We start from the raw sequence: 19,269 nt of genomic DNA, 5'->3' as shown, positions 1-19,269 counted from the left end.
CCCCGACAAGCCCAGAGGACCAACGCAACTTGTGTTCAACTCCATGTGGTGCAGACACATCAGAAATGATATCTAAAAGAGCACTAAAGGGACTTATTGTCTACAGGGAGTAATTAGTGTGCAGCATAGCATTTAGCCCATCTTTTCATAGATTAACTTAAAAGGTCTGTCAACAAGACTAACAGCTTAAGACTTGTAATGACTTTGCATGTTTGAGCAGAAAGATACAATTTCCTAACTGTATTTTTGTATGTCTGACAAAAGAAATTGTGCTCCTTCATTAAACAGTTGAAAAATATTTTTAAAACAGCAACAAGGGCTAAGTTAGAAAGGCGCTAAACTCAAGAGTAGATTGAGGGATTGCCTCCACGTGATGAAGGCTGAGTGGGCGGCCAAGCTAACAGTGCTAACAGCATGAACATTGCAAACAAGGACAACGGTGCTAACAGAATAAACAGTGCAAACATCAACAGTGCAGATAGAGCTAACAGTGTTTATCCAAGAGGAAAGATGGACTGGACTTTATCAGGGTGGCATTATCATCAGAGGTAACCGCCGTATGACCTCAGAGCAGAGCACCTATTAGCTTGCCAATAGGTGAACTTTCATGCACTTACATCCGGCCTGGCTACGTAAACAAAGCCAAGAGAAGACGGCTCTCTACTAGCCTGTGTGTTGGGATTTTTTCTATAACTGATGTAATTCAAAAGCAATAGCTCACACAGCAAATTAGATTTCTGTGTTTCTTTGACCTATGCAATTCTACATAAAGATGCCATCTATCTTTGATGAAAAATTCCATGGCACTAAAAAGAAGAAAAAAAAATCCACATTTTCAAACAACGAAAGAAAATGCCAAACTCTACCATGAATTAGTGGTTCATTCACTCCATTTCTATCAAGTATGTCACACATAGTAATAAAGAAACAAGATTATTCTACAGTGAATTAGCATAGGAACGTTTAACATACATTCAGGTGGGTGGAGTTCCATGTTGCTGTGAAACCAGCAATTACAGAACATTGAACAAACCATCCCTCATGGGGCTCTTTTGGCCCAGCTTTATAATTAGTGTCTGCACACTTTGAACATACAGTTGTGAGCACAAAATTACACTGGCCTGCCATTGGCCAAATTCACACGAGCTATCCTCATTATAGCATCATGTTGCTTTTTAAATTAGGCCAAAAACATGCACAAATTAGGGCAGGAACAGGTCTACAGCTTCCTGGGTGTTTACTGATGAGATATAGTCACACTGGTGTATCGTTATTGAAACCAAACACCCTGAGAAACTTGATTAACATAAGAGGAATGCACGGGGACCTATGAAACAAGTCACGACAGGGGGATACCCAGCGCAGGTGTAAGCAGGCTAGACAATGGCACAACACAGAACGGGGCAGCTTGCACTACTTAACATTCCTTACTAATACTCCGACTCGACACCCTTGCCTTATCCGCAAGCAACGGTCATGTATACCTGGATTATCTAGGGTAATATTAAATACACATCCTTTCCAATTGTCAAATGGTTCCAAGTCTGTTTGTCTCCTTCATTTATTCAAACAAAGCCCAGCAAAGTCAGAGGGCATTATACCTCTGAAACACCGCCTTTCTGTCCTTCAAGTACAATTAAAATGTCATCTTATACTTCTTTTCTGAAATACATAAAATAGGCTTCATCAAAGTTCTACTAGCCTAGATTTCCAAAAAGCAGTTGTAGGCCACAGGAAACTGGGACATCATGTGAGGAACAGTGAAACTTCATGCATTTCTAATTATGGCAGAAACAAGATTAAACCCAGAACATAGTTTCTCTGGAGGCAAACCTACGATGGAAATCAAATGATCAATGGCTATTGCCCAGCACCCACATTGTAGTATCATTCACTGGAATAGCAATCAGGCCAAGGCCATCAGCTAATACACCATTACACCCAAGCTGTGGTCTGAGTAGACTCTACTCAGTAGAGGCTCACGTACGCTGGAGTAAAAAAAAAAAGACACATTTGCAAATGTGTCATTGTGTAACTGCCGTGAGGTGTTAATTCTGTTTGAGCATTACGGTCATAGCTAGTGACAATGTTGTACACTTCTACATTATGAGGTGTCTCTGATACCAAATCTCTTAATATTATGTACTCCAGTACAACAGCATATTCAACTGTGACCTCATAATGAACATACAATTGAAAACAAATTGACCAGAAATTGAATATTATAGACTTTATAAAGATAGCTTTTATGGCACTGATGTTGTGGTAGATAGCACACGATTGCGACCGTTTACTCAATAAAGTGGCCACTGAATGTTAACCTTCTTTATTGTCACTGCATGCAAACTATTTTTGTCAACTGGATGAAGAGGGATACAGCCGTGGCACATTTTTATAACTAGAAATGGGACTTTATTAACATAATTTTAATGCTGGTGTTTTATCTTGTGTAAAACATGCACATACATGCATACGTACATACATGATCATCTTCTTCGTTCTATTGTAAGATTTTAAATTGAGAATCTAATTGTAATACATTGTTGACAGTTTGTCCCCATAATATGAATTGTATTTCATAAATTGATGGAGAGTTATTATAATCAAGATCAAACACAAGCTGACACGAACATGGGTAACTGATAAATGCAAAAATCACTAAGAGGGATGCTAATGCTAGTTAGCTATGGAATTAGATATATGAAGCTCTGACTAATTCATCAGTCACATCCAGTAAAGCTTTGCCATTTTCAGTTATTAAAGCACTTTTTTTCCCAGAGGAAGTTGGTGATCTAAGCTAATGTTGGCCAATACGTTCGGCATGAGTTTAGACAGTTTCCCAAGAATTATTCATAGCTTTGCCTACAGAAAACTCATTGTTTCCACTTGTTGATAGTCTGACATGCTTTGCTTTGGCAATGAGGCTTCCTTGGCAACTGGGCTGGATGCATTGGTGACAATAACCCCCATTGACTCACTTTTACATTTTGCCCCCTTGACACTCACTGCAGTCATACTGTTTACGTCTGTGAAAAGTTGCTTTCTCACCAGTTCCGCTACACAGACACCTCTCTGTTTATTTCAGTCAACGTCTCTGTTGGCTCACCCGTCTGTCCAGGCAGTTCAACTGTGGCCTGAGTGGATCTTAGCAGTCATACATCGCCATTTATCGTCTTTTTTTTCTCTCCAACGACGCAACTGTTCAAACACATGTGATCACATTTTCCCCATAACGGGCCAAGGGGAGGTGTGAAAGAGACTTTGTGGGGGGAAACCGTGCAAAAGCAGGTCACACGTTCCGCCCTTTTTCTCAGGCAAATAACGTCACACGAGTCAAAACCCACCTCGAGCGGTGACCATGCCGAGAGGGGCACAAACAAACACATGTTTGATTCCCATTAATACTCGAGGTTAACACGTACAGAGACAGCAGCTGAGAATATATATCAGTCGATTCGTTGCCACTGTAACGTTAGTAGGCACAGCTGCGAGATAGTGTCACGTCAAAATCATGGCTGACACAGGTGGCTTTTTAAACGTGCTGAAAACACTGATTCGCTTCATTCACACTGTACCGTGTGGCTTAGGAGAAGCTTAGTCAGACCACCTAAAAATAGATGGGCAAGCTGGCGTCTTCAGCGTTTCAAAGAGCTATATAAGCTCGTCAGCTAAAACACAGCCGGAGCTCTTGGATTCCTAGCGCGATATTTAGGGTGGGGGGGTAACGGTGAGCTAACGTACGTAATGGTGGATTACAAGACTGGTTTTGTGACATACAAATGAACCAACATAACATTTAGATCCAGTTTGAAAAAGGAAAAAAAAAATATCTAAAAATCAACGTACCGCGAGCTGAGCTCCTCTGCCAATCACGTTGGATTACCGATAACGGGAGATGGTGTCTCGCCAACTGATACAACGTTTCCACACAAGGCCAGTGAGCACCGTTAGTTAACGTCAGCTAACGTTACATTTGGTCACGATTATAACGTTGAGAAGCGGTCTGTCGAACAGCGCAATTCGGTGAAAATACACAATACACCCGGCGTTGAACTCGGTTAGTGGTGCAGCATAATACATGAACTAACGCTAACAGTTTCTCTTACCGCGACAGTGTTGACTCACCTAGCTCATACAGGTCTGAAAGAGCTCAGCGGATAGATAGGTCCGCTTTTAACTAAAGAGTAGCACCCATTTGTTTAGTGTAATTACCTGGCAGTCGAAATGTTTCAGGACTTCTCTTTAAATCGTGGTGGTTATCGCCGCACTCTGGTGTAAAATCCCTCTGTGGTTTTATCCGGTGTTTTCATGGGTAGGCGGTTTGGGACTCGAGAAGCTGGGAGTTCCCTTCATACCGTCACCCGTGCTGCCTTCATGACTATCAGAAATGTGGGGCGATGCTTAAGTGTCCGTATGACAAAAGTTGGCATAAAGTGTGATGGGTCGCAACAACAAAAACAAAATAACACTATTATCAACAATACATCTCATAGCATATGCATTTGTCTTTATTTGGGTAAAGAAACAGCCAACAAACATATTTAGATATGCAAGTTTTGAAGTTGTAGCACAGGAGGAGCATTTGAACGCAGCAACAGTAACAACTACGAAGAAAATGCAGCGTTGGAAGAGCGCGAGCCCTCCCCACTCACTCATGTGAAGCCATCTATTGGTGAAGGTCTGAGCACACACACTATTTTAATATTATTTATGCTTTGAAAATAAAGCTAAAATAGCATTCTGAAATCAGAAGCAGATTCAAATAATTAGTTCATTAGATGAGAATTGTCTATTTTCTTGTAAGGGCTTTACCAAAGTTCAGGAGGAATAAGTGAAAATGTGTCATGCAATGGGTCGGGCAGCAATATTACAATATTACAAAAAACATGTTTTCTTCTTGAAACATAGCAGCATAAAAGAGCAAACTGTTGCACACTTGTAAGCCGAAAAGTGTGTAGGATTTCACTATAAGTTAAGAATATAGTACAACAACATAGAAACTGATCAAAACACTCTTTAAAACCAAGCACAGGCCATGACTTATATTTTAACAAAACATTATATGCTTTATCCAGTTTTAAAACAGCATTTGCAAACGAAACATGCCATATACTACAGCATAGAATGATTTTGATTGGCTGCAGGAAAACAGACCAAATCATCAGTAGGATCCCAGTGTTGGCACCTGTTTTACTTTTAGTTCCTGTTTTTGTTCAAGTTTAGAATTTTCCTGTGCAAACTAAACCAAAACTTAAAACTGCAATGTAAAAAAAAAGATACGTGAGTAGTAATGAATGAGTCATAATAACTAGAATTGGATGGAATAGTGGTTAAACAATCAGTAATTATTGACAAAATGTTGACAGAAAAAAAAACGTTATACAAAATGTATTGAGAGATATTTCAGATTTCCAGTTTACATTTAACTAAGAGTAGTTAATTTTTATTTAGAATCTACAGATGGGGGTATACACTTTAGGGCTCCTACTCTATACAATTCTAAATGTCAGTTTGACATTTTGTAACATGCATGTAATGCAGGCTGATATATGTAACTGAAGTGCCATAGGGTCTAAGTATTGAAATTATAAACATCTAAACAGTAAATGAGTCTAAGGCTGGAAAAGCTAAAATGAAATGTAAACTAAAGTTAAATGCACCTATAAGACTGAACTTCTACTAAACAGCCTGGTTGGAATCTAACCGGCAGTAAAGTGAGATGATAAATAAGTGCCATAGTGACTCATCAATAATGTAATGTGGACAACAAACAACAAAACATAGGTCCATAAACATTCACAGCACTGCACTATGTTGTGCATAAGGACACTTCCCTCAGATTGTAAGAGCCATAATAGACTTTAATAGGATGTGTTTAGTGATTTATAGAAGTGTGTTGAAATGCTCCTTTAAGTTACGTTACTGACTAGTCAGAGCCTATATCCAGTGGCGGTTCTACATGTATTTACGCCCCGGGCGAGAACCCCCTCCGAGCGGCCCCCCCAAAAAAAAACGGATACATCAAAAATATTGAAACATTGAAATAAGGGCAGAGTTACTGAGATCGCCAAAAAAGCTCTGAAACCCTGCCTCCATTTCAACATCCTGTCTTTGTGAAGCAGGATTTAATGAAGTGACAGATTGCAAATAAAGGTTTAAGGAACGGAGTAGAGTCAGTAGACTGGACATAAACAACAGACGTAGGGGCTCGGTCTTTTTCTCCCGTCACCCAGAGCAGAGAAACAAGCTCAGGGCTCCACTAATGCAGTGTCATGGTGATGTGTATCTTTATGCATTTTATAATTGTATTTATGCCGGTCGTATTACGTCATATTTATTACGTCATATTTTTCGTCTACACAGTGAAGGCGGTTCGTGAAAATATTGTCTGACACAAAACCGGTCCGGCTCAAAAAAGGTTAGGCACCACTGCATTAGAGTACGGCTCCATAGCCCACAGTGGATCCGCGCGCGCACGCCACCGCACCCACACACACGACCCGCAGCCCCCCCACTCCCACCCCCCTCCTCCCCAGCAAGCAGCCGCAGGGGGCGCCAATCCGCCAACCCCCCACACAGTGACATGATATATATTGGAAAACCGCTTCACGTCCCAGATGATTTTTTTTTGTTTGTTTTTTTTAAGTGGTCGTGCCGCCCCCCACGTGTCATGAAAAAGTGCCGCCCCGGGCGACTGCCCGGGTCGCCCGTGCGACTGCCCGGGTCGCCCGTGCCCAAAACCGCCCCTGCCTATATCCCTCAGTTGAGGTTAATCAGTCTGCGGAGCAAGACAGTTTTTTGACCGTTGTGCCAAGTTGAGCACTGAATGACTCTTGTATCTTTATTTTGTTAAGTAAACCTTTTCAAATGGAGTTACTGCCTCTGAAGATTCATTACGCGTCAAGCTCATTGCTCACACACTGACTGTAACAGTAGTGGTAATAGGGATTACCGCACGGAGACAAGATTGCCGCTACACAGATGTTCACGTGGCATCTTGATGAGCTCTTAGACTGCAAGCTCTGTGGTTAATGCGCTACTTTGTACTGAAAGTGGATGAAGTGGCACGATAGCAACTGTGATCAAAGTGTTGCATACGAGAAGGTTGTCAAACCCGGAAATTGTGGTAAGAGAGTAAAACCAAAGTTGCAACAACCCCTACTCCCTATAATTTAACAGTGACACTGTAAGATATGAAAGCACTTTAAACAACACGATGTATGTGAAAGTAGAGACACTCTTATCATGCAAACAAGGAAACATTCAGGAACTGAAAACGTAAGATACATTGATAATCTGACAAGACTTCTGATGTATTTTTCTTTTTACTGTTTGGATTTCTCTTTTGAGGTTATAATGGCTGTTGTGTAAGAATGTGTTTACACTTCAGCATATGATTGGAGGAAATTGGGGTAAACAAACTGGACTGGACTCTGCTCAGTCCCATTTTTGAAGCTGTTATACAGAGGTTTCAGGTTTGGAAAGGTTTTGGAGACAGCTGCTTTTCAAACCACTTCTTGTGTGCAGCATGTTTCTTTGGAAGTGCCCTGTCTTTTCTTTCCTCATCTTCACCTGCTGTTTACTTAATGATGTGAATTCTGAGGAAAATCCGGATATACCAGCAATCTCTCAATATTTCAATACAAAAGGTAGGTATGAGGAAGTTAACCCGTATCTCATACAGGACATACTCGCTGTAAACAGATCCATCCTGCAGCCTCCATCTGCACAATGTCGACAAATTCATCTGACTGCCATCATAAGACACGGCACGAGGTACCCGACGAGCAAAAACGTCAAGAAGATGCAGAAGCTCTACGAGTTGGTCAAGAGCAGCGCCTCGGGCAACGAGAGCTGGCTGCGTGAAATCCAGACCCAGTGGACGATGTGGTACACTGAGGACATGGACGGCCGACTCGTCCAGAAAGGTGTGAACGACCACAAGCATCTGGCCGTCAGGCTGTCAAAGCTGTTCCCCTCACTGGTTTCAGAGGAGAAGCTCAGAGGGGGATTCATCAAATTCATAACCAGCTCCAAGCACAGGTGTGTCAACAGCACCCTGTCCTTCAAGGCAGGACTGACAGAGCTGTGGGAGATTACAGGTATCACCACGATCAGCTGCAATATATATATATATATATATATGTATATATATATATATATATATATACATATATATATATATATATATATGATGATGATCTACAACTTGTATGCATAATGTAACCTGTCACATTTTCTCTACCCAGATGAGGAGTTTGACCACGCAGTGAACGATGCTCTCATGAGGTTTTTTGACCAGTGCACCAGGTTTGTGCAGGAAGTGGACAACAACCCCTCAGCTCTGTCAGAGGTGGACAAGTTCAGGCAGGGACCAGAGATGAGGAGGGTCACGGAGAAGATCGCAGACCGGCTTGGTGTCCCCTACAGTGACATCGCACAAGGTCATATCAACAGAAGCAATGCCTTTTTCCGTTGTGTTGTGTGTCTTAACGTATTTAGCCTTCATCATAACTACGAAGGATTCCTGCTCTTAGTGGTCCAATACACTGGATTTCTTAAATGATTGATTAAGACTCTATATGTTCTTTAAATGGGTCCCAGGTATATTACAGGTGTATATACCTTGAATCTCCATGCAATCTTTAACCACTAATCATTTGATACAGACCTCTCTCCTGCAGATATGACCGAGGCGGCATTTTACCTATGTGCTTATGAATTTGCAATTAAGGCAGTGAACTCCCCCTGGTGTCAACTCTTCGATAAGGATGATGCAAAGGTAGGAGTAATTAATGCTCAACTGTATGCAGATTTAATGTGCCAGCAGGAACTGGTTTGTTTCAAGTTCATTTATGATTGAGTCATTTAAAACAGAGAGTATAATTGGGATGTTTTCCCGCACAATAGGCCTTTTTCACAGGCTTTTGTCATGGTTGTAAAAGCACAGGTGTTGCTAATGACATAAACGATGGCTCTGATCTATTGAAGTGTTCCAAAAAGACATGACAGGGTGACAGTGAGCCAGCATAAACAATACCAGGACTCTGAGACTGAAGCAGTTAAAAGGAACTCAGCCGTCATCAATTTACTATTCACATCTGTGCTTTTTCTTCTGTGATGTGTCAAAATGTGTATTACTCACTGCTGAAACAACCCAATGTTTTAAAGAAATTGTCTGTACTCGTAAACTTTGGCAGCCAATGTATATAGTCTGCTCATTCACTACCACAAATGTATTTACTCACAGAGCTCTTCATCACATAGAACAAGATCTTTCCCTCCTCAAGCAAATACTGATCAAATATATCACAACCAAGTCCCCTGACCTTATGGAAGAAAAATAAACACAGAGGCTAGTGGAAGGGTTACGTATAGGTTCAAAACAAAGTGGCAGAGATGCACTTCAGCTGATCAGATAGGCACTTAAAGCCGACCAGGAGAGCACTTATAAGTCAACCCGGGGCACAACAAATGCACCGACTATTGAAGCCAACACGAAAGCAAACAAACAGCCATGCCTAATCTATGGAGGTACAAAGCACCCTCAACAGGATTACAGATGCAAATTTGCTGAAAGCTACAATCTGGCACGGTTAATTAAATGGTAACATTAATGTTTGTAACTGTACATAGTTCTTTTTTAAATGAAAGATTAATAAAATAAAAACATTAGACAAATAATGTCGATATCCTATTGCTTCTTTCTAAGGAGTATACAATCAAAAAGAAAAGTGACAATGCATTAGCCACACCATTGATTCACTGAGAACCCCTATGCATATAAGAAATTGTGTTTTGTGTCTTGTGTTACAAGCTGACTTAACACTCACGCAGCTTGAAATGTTATTTTACAGAATGCAAAAATTGCTATTTTGGGAAATTCTTTAGACAAGCTCTTTGTGTAAAGGCCACCCACACACATGTGAACTACCTGCACCAACAGGTCATGGATTATGCAAGTGACCTGAGGGAATTCTGGACAAGAGGCTACGGTTATGATATTAACAGAAAGTCGAGCTGCATTCTCTTCCATGATGTGTTTAACCGACTGAACGAGGCAGCCAACCAGAGCAAGTAAGTGAGCTTGAAATTGCTTTCACTGTCCATACAACTGTGGGTTATACTTGTCAAAGACTTTTGTGAAAACCTTCAGTGGAATAGATGAAATAGCACCGTTTCTTTATGCTTGTCCCCTAATTTTACTTGTTTTGCTTTTGTCAAATGTAAAATACTAGTCTAGACTTGACTAGTGTGTTCTTTCGTTTGGTTACAATTATGGAGTTTTAAAATGTGTATTTACGCAGATGTAGACCGGAAAATAATTGTGATGTAAACACTTGTTGAACAACCCAGACATTTCTTGATTCAAATTGCATATTTGTCTGCTTTGTAGCAAGTGTTTTTGTCTTCTCTTGTATTTTACATTTACACGTAACTCTATGAAATAAGCTATGTTGGTGTATGCCAGGGCTATGCAGCAGGTAACCGAGGCTGTGACAGTCCAGATCGGCCATGCAGACACCCTCCTGCCACTGCTCACCCTCCTGGGCTTCTTCAAGGACAGCGAGGCCCTGACCTCCACCAACTACGCCACACAGGCCCAACGCTCCTTCCGCACCAGCCACATGTTACCCTATGCAGCTAATTTACTCCTGGTGCTGTACGACTGTGGTGGAGGCGACCTGAGACTGCAACCGCTGCTCAACGAGAAGCCTGTGACCTTCCCGGGTTTGACGAGCCAGCAGGCCTCCATGCCGCGCTATCAAGACGTCAAAGATCACTACAGAGAGCTGCTCCAAGGCTGTGACTTCGAGACTGAGTGTCGGCTGTTCAAGAGTCCTGCTTAAGTCTCAGCAGACAGGCTCGATTCTGGAAAAGAGGCATTGCAGTGGCTTTATTCTCTCTTCTTCTTTTTTTTTGCTAAACAGAACAAATATAATGCTCCTATCATAAGGATTGGTTAAATGCACATTCTTCTAAATGTTCTGCTTTTGACAATTTAAATATGAATGCTGTAATCAAACATTTTCAGGAGGCACTTTGTTTGTTTTCTAAAACAATGTGACTACTTGTTTTTCTAACATGTGTCTTTCTTTCTTTCAATAAAAACAACTGCAATATAGGAAATTGATCATTAATTTATAATAATACATTTCTTACTAAGAAAACTGAATTCACATTTGTGATTGGCTTTCTGGAACCTTCAAACATGTTATGCTATTCAACACATTTTTTTTTTTTACATGGAATAACTTCGAGCTTCAGAAAGGCTGGGCGTAAAATGTTTTATTATTTAAATACCGACTGAATTAGAATTCACTTTTATTATACAGCAAATTACAGACAATAGCAAATGGCTGGAGATGATGACTAAAATATACAGTAATAGGCAGCCAAGGTAATCTTTAGTGACTACCCAACAGAGTAGTTAAGACTAGCTATGACAGTAAAATACTGCTTACACTTGGATCAGTATTTCTGGCACACTGCTCAATAGTTCCCAATATAATGTATAGATAAATATAGTCATTGTTGGCTACAGGGTTAATCACATATCTCTTGTTTGTTTTGTTTTAAGTTGTAGATGCCCATTTAGAACTAAGCACAGCACCAGCGGTCACATACTCAAGTACTGTAAGTACACTTTTGAGGTATGCACAGACATAATTTCTATTTCCTTCCACCTAATACTTCTACTCCACTAAAAAAGAGATACTGTACTTTTTACCACACTACATTTGTTTTACCCCTTATATTGCATATTACAATTAGTATAACTAAATATATATATCTACATATATCTATATATATATCTATATATCTATATATATAGATATATATATTATTTTAATTGTTTAATTATAGACGAAGACTTTATTAATCTCTTGGTGAAATTCACAAGCTAAAAAACTACTTTACCAGCTGGATCCTCAAAGTAGTGTACATAATAATGCATCAATAACTACAATTCATAACTTGATCATATAATATATATATATTATTCTTAAATGGGACATGCTGCATAATGAGCAGGCTCCTTGTATATTTGTAGAATTAAAGCGGGACTTTTACTACTTTACAGTGTAATAACACACTGTGTTGTTGCTATGTGTCCACCACTAAGTAAAGTACAGTGCTGTCATGTGATTAAATGGAGCAACGTCCATTATGACACAAGCTGCAGTCTATTATGTAAAGTCTGTTTTTGTTTGAGGACAGTGTCTGTGTAGTGGATTGGTTGGCTGGGCCCACGTGGAACGACGTCACTCGGTTTTGTGCCTGGTGTGTGGGGGTGCAGCCGGCCATACTAACAAGCGACGTGTCTACACCATGCCGATCGCATTCGGGAAAATCCTTTTTGTTCATTTTACCATCTTAACTGGCCTTAACTGCTGTATTCGTAACTATGTGAATCCCGAGGAGGACCCAAACATACCAGCGATCGCCAAATACTTCACCACGAAAGGTAGGTATGAGGAAGTGAACCCGTATCTCATACAGGACATACTCGCTGTAAACAGATCCATCCTGCAGCCTCCATCTGCACAATGTCGACAAATCCATCTGACTGCCATCATAAGACACGGCACGAGGTACCCGACGAGCAAAAACGTCAAGAAGATGCAGAAGCTCTACGAGTTGGTCAAGAGCAGCGCCTCGGGCAACGAGAGCTGGCTGCGTGAAATCCAGACCCAGTGGACGATGTGGTACACTGAGGACATGGACGGCCGACTCGTCCAGAAAGGTGTGAACGACCACAAGCATCTGGCCGTCAGGCTGTCAAAGCTGTTCCCCTCACTGGTTTCAGAGGAGAAGCTCAGAGGGGGATTCATCAAATTCATAACCAGCTCCAAGCACAGGTGTGTCAACAGCACCCTGTCCTTCAAGGCAGGACTGACAGAGCTGTGGGAGATTACAGGTATCACCACTATCAGCTGCAATATATATATATATATATATATATATATATATATATATATATATATATATATATATATATATATATATATATATATGATGATGATCTACAACTTGTATGCATAATGTAACCTGTCACATTTTCTCTACCCAGATGAGGAGTTTGACCACGCAGTGAACGATGCTCTCATGAGGTTTTTTGACCAGTGCACCAGGTTTGTGCAGGAAGTGGACAACAACCCCTCAGCTCTGTCAGAGGTGGACAAGTTCAGGCAGGGACCAGAGATGAGGAGGGTCACGGAGAAGATCGCAGACCGGCTTGGTGTCCCCTACAGTGACATCGATGATGGTCAGTGGCGGAGAAAGTATTCAGATCCGTTATTTCATAATAATTGATTTATAACTACAACATTATAAAATAAAATATTCCTTTACAAGTAAAATCCTAACATTCAGAACACTACAGTTAAAGTACATATGTGTGTTCCACCAAGTGTATGCACAGTAAAAAGTAGTATTTGGTTATTTGATGAGACACATCTTTATTTAAGAAGATGCACCACGTGAGCATAAGACAAAGTAAAATAATGAAGACGTAACAACTTGATTTAGACACGGGGCTACAATATTAAATGAAATGCACTTTCTCAAACTAATTTACAAGTAATCAAATTAACAAATAAACAAACAAAACAAAAACTGTCTCACAATGAAGCTTGGACTTTTGGTGGCCTCAGAGCAGTTGCCTGCTTTGCCTAGTTGGTAATCCAGCTGTGATGCCATATAATTAGAATTTATTTTATTGGACGTGTGATTATGTAAATAGCATTTACTGTTTTCAATTTACTGTAATTGCTTGATATTCAAAGTAACTACAGCGATCAAATATATCTAGTAGTGGACTAGAAGTGGGGAGTAGCATGAAATGGAAATACCCATGTAAAGTATACGTATATCAAGCCTTTACTTGAGTACATAGCATCAAGTAAATACACTACTTAGTTATATTCCAGCACTGGGAATGGTGAGATTTGTGACGATCTTTTCTTATACTTTGCTGTTGAGTGTGAGATTTTCCTGGGGAAAAACTGTAGTTTAGTACTAACTATAGGGGAAATAGAGATTACCATTTTGACGATTTGAGATTACACGCTGAGTATTACACACACAGTATTTTCCTGAAAAATTGTCCCATTTCAAACCATTAATTATTCATTTATTATTGAAACTTTATCACCAATAACCAATAATCACCTTCTCAAATGCATCTAATGCCATTGAACACAACAACAATCAGTCGCTAAAGTATTAATAGAGGTAAAGTCGTCAGATATGAGGTTGTGTTCTGAACATCCCGTACATATTTCACAGAGAGTATGTGTACAGTAGATGGAGCTGTTTTCTAATTTGAAAGTAGTTAAGCTCCACTAGACTGAGCTGTAGCCAATATTGACTTCATTCGTGGCATTGAAGAAGTACCACAGGCCTCAAAGCAATACACACGGGTAAATCAGGTCACTCACTAGTGCTTTTGATTGTGTGTGTTTTCATGACTGCCCAGCTTGTCTAATGTCACTACATATTTACATTTTATTATTGCAACCCTTCTCCTGCAGATATGGCGGAAGCTGCATTTTATTTGTGTGCTTATGAGTTTGCCATCAAGACTGTGAACTCCCCCTGGTGTCGGCTTTTTGATAAAGTTGACGCACAGGTACGGCCCTCCTCTGCTTAAAGTTTGTCGATCCTTTGTCCTTTATCTTAATGGATCAGACCGTCTGAAGTTTTTTTTATTTACGGGCCCTATAATCATGTTAGACGTACCTCGCACCATCAGACTTAGACTCTCCGGTCAAAGTTATTAAATATTTGTAATGCTTTATCTTGCTTTATCAACCTTTATCTCAATGGATTAGACCGTCTGAAGTTTTTTTTATTTACGGGCCCTCTAATCATATTAGACGTATCTCGCACCATCAGACTTAGACTCTCCGGTCAAGGTTATTAAATATTTGTAATGCTTTATCTACCCAGATATTTGAACCCAGATATAAAAGACCTCGGAAAATGAACTTCTGCAAGCCACCCTATGTAACATCTGTTGCATTACTTCTTCCTATTTAATCTGTATCTGTCTGTCTGTAAATGAAGGAAACACTTGGAAGGTCATGTTAGATTAAGACTTTTGCCTTCCCTACTACTTTTTTCTTCAACAAAGTTTGCAAAAAAGCAGTAGGTAATGGTTTCTCTGCTTTCTTTCTTCTGCTTAACCACAATATTCCTTCATTGAGAAACCTTGGCAGTATTCATGTTACAAAGAGTACTTCATGTCTTGTGTTACAACACATAACAAAAGACTGACATATTGGAGTTTTTTTTCCCTAAAACCCCACATCTTTCTACTATCTGGCAACAGGTTATGGAGTATGCAAATGACCTCAAACAATTCTGGAAAAGAGCTTATGGTTACGATATCAACAGAAAGTCGAGCTGCATTCTCTTCCATGATGCATTTAGTCGACTGAACAAAGCAGCCAGCGAGAGCAAGTGAGTAAACCTCGTCCTTCAATACGTAAAAATGTCGGGCACTGTGACTCTGTAATTTGGTTCATAGTTTACAAATCCAATGAAAAAGATACAACAGTCCTTCTCTACATTCTCCCCCTGCCTTCAGCTCTTAGCCCATTCATGACCACTGGAGGCGCTAAACTTGCTAGGCATTTGATGGGGTTTATTTTCAGCTGTGTGTTACTCGACATTAGTAACCATCAGGACCCAACTCACAACAGGCCTTATCTGTAAATTGTGAGAATGAATTTGTGTGTAATTGATTTACATAATGTACGCATCACCTTATGCATGGAGGTCTATAGTATGAGCTATGAGTCTCATAGAGATTCCACATTTTGCTTAACAATATAAACTTCACAAAATGTAACGTAGAAATGGGCACTTTTCTCCATGCTATGTGGCAATGCTCCAATCTGTTGCCTTTTTGGAAGGTAGTACTGAACAACCTAGAAGGGTGGCTCAAATGGCCTTTACCAGAATCTCCACCAGAGATTAGACTGTCATTAACAGGTTTTATGGTGGCAGCAAGGCTTATCCCGCGGAACTGGAAGAGCCCACATACGCCCACGCTCACAGAATGGCTCCAACTCATGGTAGAGATGGCTGCCTTTGAAAATATGATCGCCAGGGTAAAAAACAGTTCAAGCCAAACTAACCAAGCATGGAAAAATCTAATGGCTTTTTTAACAAATTAGAGGAGTGATCAAGTAGTCGGATGTATGTGCTCAGGAAAATGCAGGTATAAATGCAGGACCGCGTATGCAAATTTACAGGTAAAAGATAATAAAGGGGTGTCGGGGTGATTGTATTCTTATTTTATTTTTTGTTTTGTTATATTTGTTTGTCTGATGTGTTGTTTTCTTCTCTTTTTTCTGTGCTTTATTGTTGTTTGACAAACCTCATTTTTGTATTTGTGTTTAATGTTAATATATTAAAATGATTAAAAAAATGTAGGTGAAAAAAAACAAAAAAACAATATAAATTTCACTACCTGAACTTGCGCATGTGTATATATATATATATATATATATATATACATACATACATACATACATATATATATATATATATATATATATATATATATATATATATATATATATGTATATGTATATATATGTATATGTATATATATATATACATAGTAGTGAGCACTTCGGCATCCCTTTACACTTTTGACAGAGCTCAGAACACCTGAAACTGATGTTGTATTTTCTGTATGCCAGGGCTGGGCAGCAGGTGACCGAGGCTGTGACAGTCCAGGTCGGCCATGCAGAGACCCTCCTGCCACTGCTCACCCTCCTGGGCTTCTTTAAGGACAGCGAGGCCCTGACCTCCACCAACTACGCCACACAGGCCCAACGCTCCTTCCACACCAGCCACATGTTACCCTATGCAGCTAACTTACTCCTGGTGCTGTACGACTGTGGTGGAGGCGACCTGAGACTGCAACCGCTGCTCAACGAGAAGCCTGTGACCTTCCCGGGTTTGACGAGCCAGCAGGCCTCCATGCCGCGCTATCAAGACGTTAAAGATCACTACAGAGAGCTGCTCCAAGGCTGTGACTTCGAGACTGAGTGTCGGCTGTTCAAGAGTCCTGCTTAAGTCTCAGCAGACAGGCTCGATCCTGCAGTGGCTTTTTGGGGTGTTTTATTTGTCTTCCGGCTAAGAAAAAGGCAGATTTGCCAGCCTAGCAATTGTATTTGAATTTCACCTGTATTATTGCAGTATTGCTTCAAATATATTGCTTATTTTTTGCAAGGTTTCATTCCAGAAATTAAATAATTTATTTTTGCAGTGTAGACACATTGTATTGCTTCGAGGAAAGTCACTTACTCTCAGTTTGAAGTAGCACAACATTATATGGTCAGTATGTATGAGATAAGAGATAATCAATGCCGTTCACTATACATTACACATAAATTATAAGTCATTTGAACTTTCCAGGAAAATATGTTCAGCAGGGCGGTTTCTGGCCATTTAGGTGTCAGGCTACTCTGAAATTGTATATATAATTATATTTTAATTTAACTTTCTGGGCATGTCATAAACAGCACAAAGTGAGTCTGGACTGTTGGTCTAGGCACAATTGACCAAATAAAAAACCTTGAACCTTACAAGCACCTTAGTCCTTATGTGACTTATCCTTAGTAATCATTTCCAGAGAGATGAGGTTGATGTGTTCTCTCCGGGTTCTCCGGCATCCTCCCACAGTCCAAAGACATGCAGCTAATTGGAGACTCTGACATTGCCTCTAGGTGTGAATGTGAGTGTGAATGGTTTTCTCTCTATATATGTGCCCTGCGATAAACTGGCGACCTGTCCAGGGTGAACCCTGCCTACGCCCAATGTTAGCTGGGATTGGCTCCAGCACCAGAAATGGAAACATTTAATTATATTAATGTAGCTGTAGACAAAGTCTTTCAAGTGTACAAAATACCAGTGATGGAAGAAAAAAACCCTACTCAGATCTTTATTGAAGTAGAAGTAGCAACACCACAGAGTCATGTTACGAGTAAAAGTCCTGCAATCAAAACTTTACTTAAAAGTAAAGAAGTTCATAGCATTCAAATACTCGTAAAGTTCAAAAGTAAAAGTACTGTTTTGAATTGTATACAGTTAGGCAGCTGGTCAATATGGGACCAGTTTGAACTTTCTATATATCCTATCAGGTGGAGGTAAATTCATAAAGATTCATCCCCGTGTGTTAGTATGCTCATACTTTATATTAATAATATGAGTCTGCAATGTAGCTATACTTAAAGAAAACTCAAAATAAATGTAGCAGAGTAAAAAAGTGCATTAGTCTCCAAACTGTAGCGGTGTAGAAGTATGCGAGATACGTTAGCAAGGAAACACTCAAGCAATTACAAGTACCTCAAAGAAAGAAAGAAATAAAGAAAGAAAGAAGGAAAGAAAAACACAGTACCATGTCCCCTCACGTTGGTTAACTTGTAATATAAGTTATACAGGTGCTGGTCATATAATTAGAATATCATCAACAAGTTGATTTATTTCACTAATTCCATTCAAAAAGGTGAAACGTGTCTATTATATTCATTCATTACACACAGACTGATATATTTCAAATGTTTATTTCTTTTAATTTTGTTGATTATAACTGACAACTAAGGAAAATCCCAAATTCAATATCTCAGAAAATTAGAATATTACTTAAGACCAATACAAAGAAAGGATTTTTAGAAATCTTGGCCAACTGAAAAGTATGAACATGAAACGTATGAGCATGTACAGCACTCAATACTTAGTTGGGGCTCCTTTTGCCTGAGGTACTGCAGCAATGCGGCGTGGCATGGAGTCGATCAGTCTGTGGCACTGCTCAGGTGTTATGAGAGCCCAGGTTGCTCTGATAGTGGCCTTCAGCTCTTCTGCATTGTTGGCTCTGGCATTTCACATCATCCTCTTCACAATACCCCATAGATTTTCTATGGGGTTAAGGTCAGGCGAGTTTGCTGGCCAATTAAGAACAGGGATACCATGGTCCTTAAACCAGGTACTGGTTGCTTTGGCACTGTGTGCAGGTGCCAAGTCCTGTTGGAAAATGAAATCTGCATCTCCATAAAGTTGGTCAGCAGCAGGTGCTCTAAAACTTCCCGGTATACGGCTGTGTTGACCTTGAACCTCAGAAAACACAGTATATGAATATGACCAGCACCTGTATTTTAGTGTGAACTTTGTAACGTCGGCGGACTAACTGGATCACTATAAAATGCCTTTGGTGTCCTCAGAATCAGTCAGTTATTATGAAAATGTAGC

General features: G+C 40.0%; 2 protein-coding genes across 2 annotated transcripts; both read left to right on the top strand.

Annotated features, from left to right (window-relative positions):
* Positions 1-7,528: 7,528 nt before the first annotated feature.
* LOC306746574 (multiple inositol polyphosphate phosphatase 1-like) lies at positions 7,529-10,850 on the top strand (the record flags this gene model as incomplete). Its single annotated transcript, XM_079229504.1, has 5 exons — positions 7,529-8,102; positions 8,250-8,444; positions 8,685-8,782; positions 9,947-10,077; positions 10,472-10,850. 5 exons carry the CDS (start codon positions 7,529-7,531, stop codon positions 10,848-10,850), a joined length of 1,377 nt encoding a protein of 458 aa, XP_079085630.1.
* A 1,483-nt stretch (positions 10,851-12,333) lies between these two features.
* Positions 12,334-17,294, top strand: minpp1a (multiple inositol-polyphosphate phosphatase 1a; the record flags this gene model as incomplete). Its single annotated transcript, XM_079229503.1, has 5 exons — positions 12,334-12,922; positions 13,076-13,270; positions 14,538-14,635; positions 15,338-15,468; positions 16,719-17,294. 5 exons carry the CDS (start codon positions 12,334-12,336, stop codon positions 17,095-17,097), a joined length of 1,392 nt encoding a protein of 463 aa, XP_079085629.1. The 3' UTR covers positions 17,098-17,294.
* Positions 17,295-19,269: the final 1,975 nt, after the last annotated feature.

Source organism: Taurulus bubalis, assembly GCF_910589615.1.
Source record: "Taurulus bubalis genome assembly, chromosome: 14".
Lineage (NCBI taxonomy): Eukaryota > Metazoa > Chordata > Actinopteri > Perciformes > Cottidae > Taurulus > Taurulus bubalis.
The sequence above is the reverse complement of the archived record's forward strand: the minus strand, read 5'-3'. Positions and strand labels throughout refer to the sequence as shown.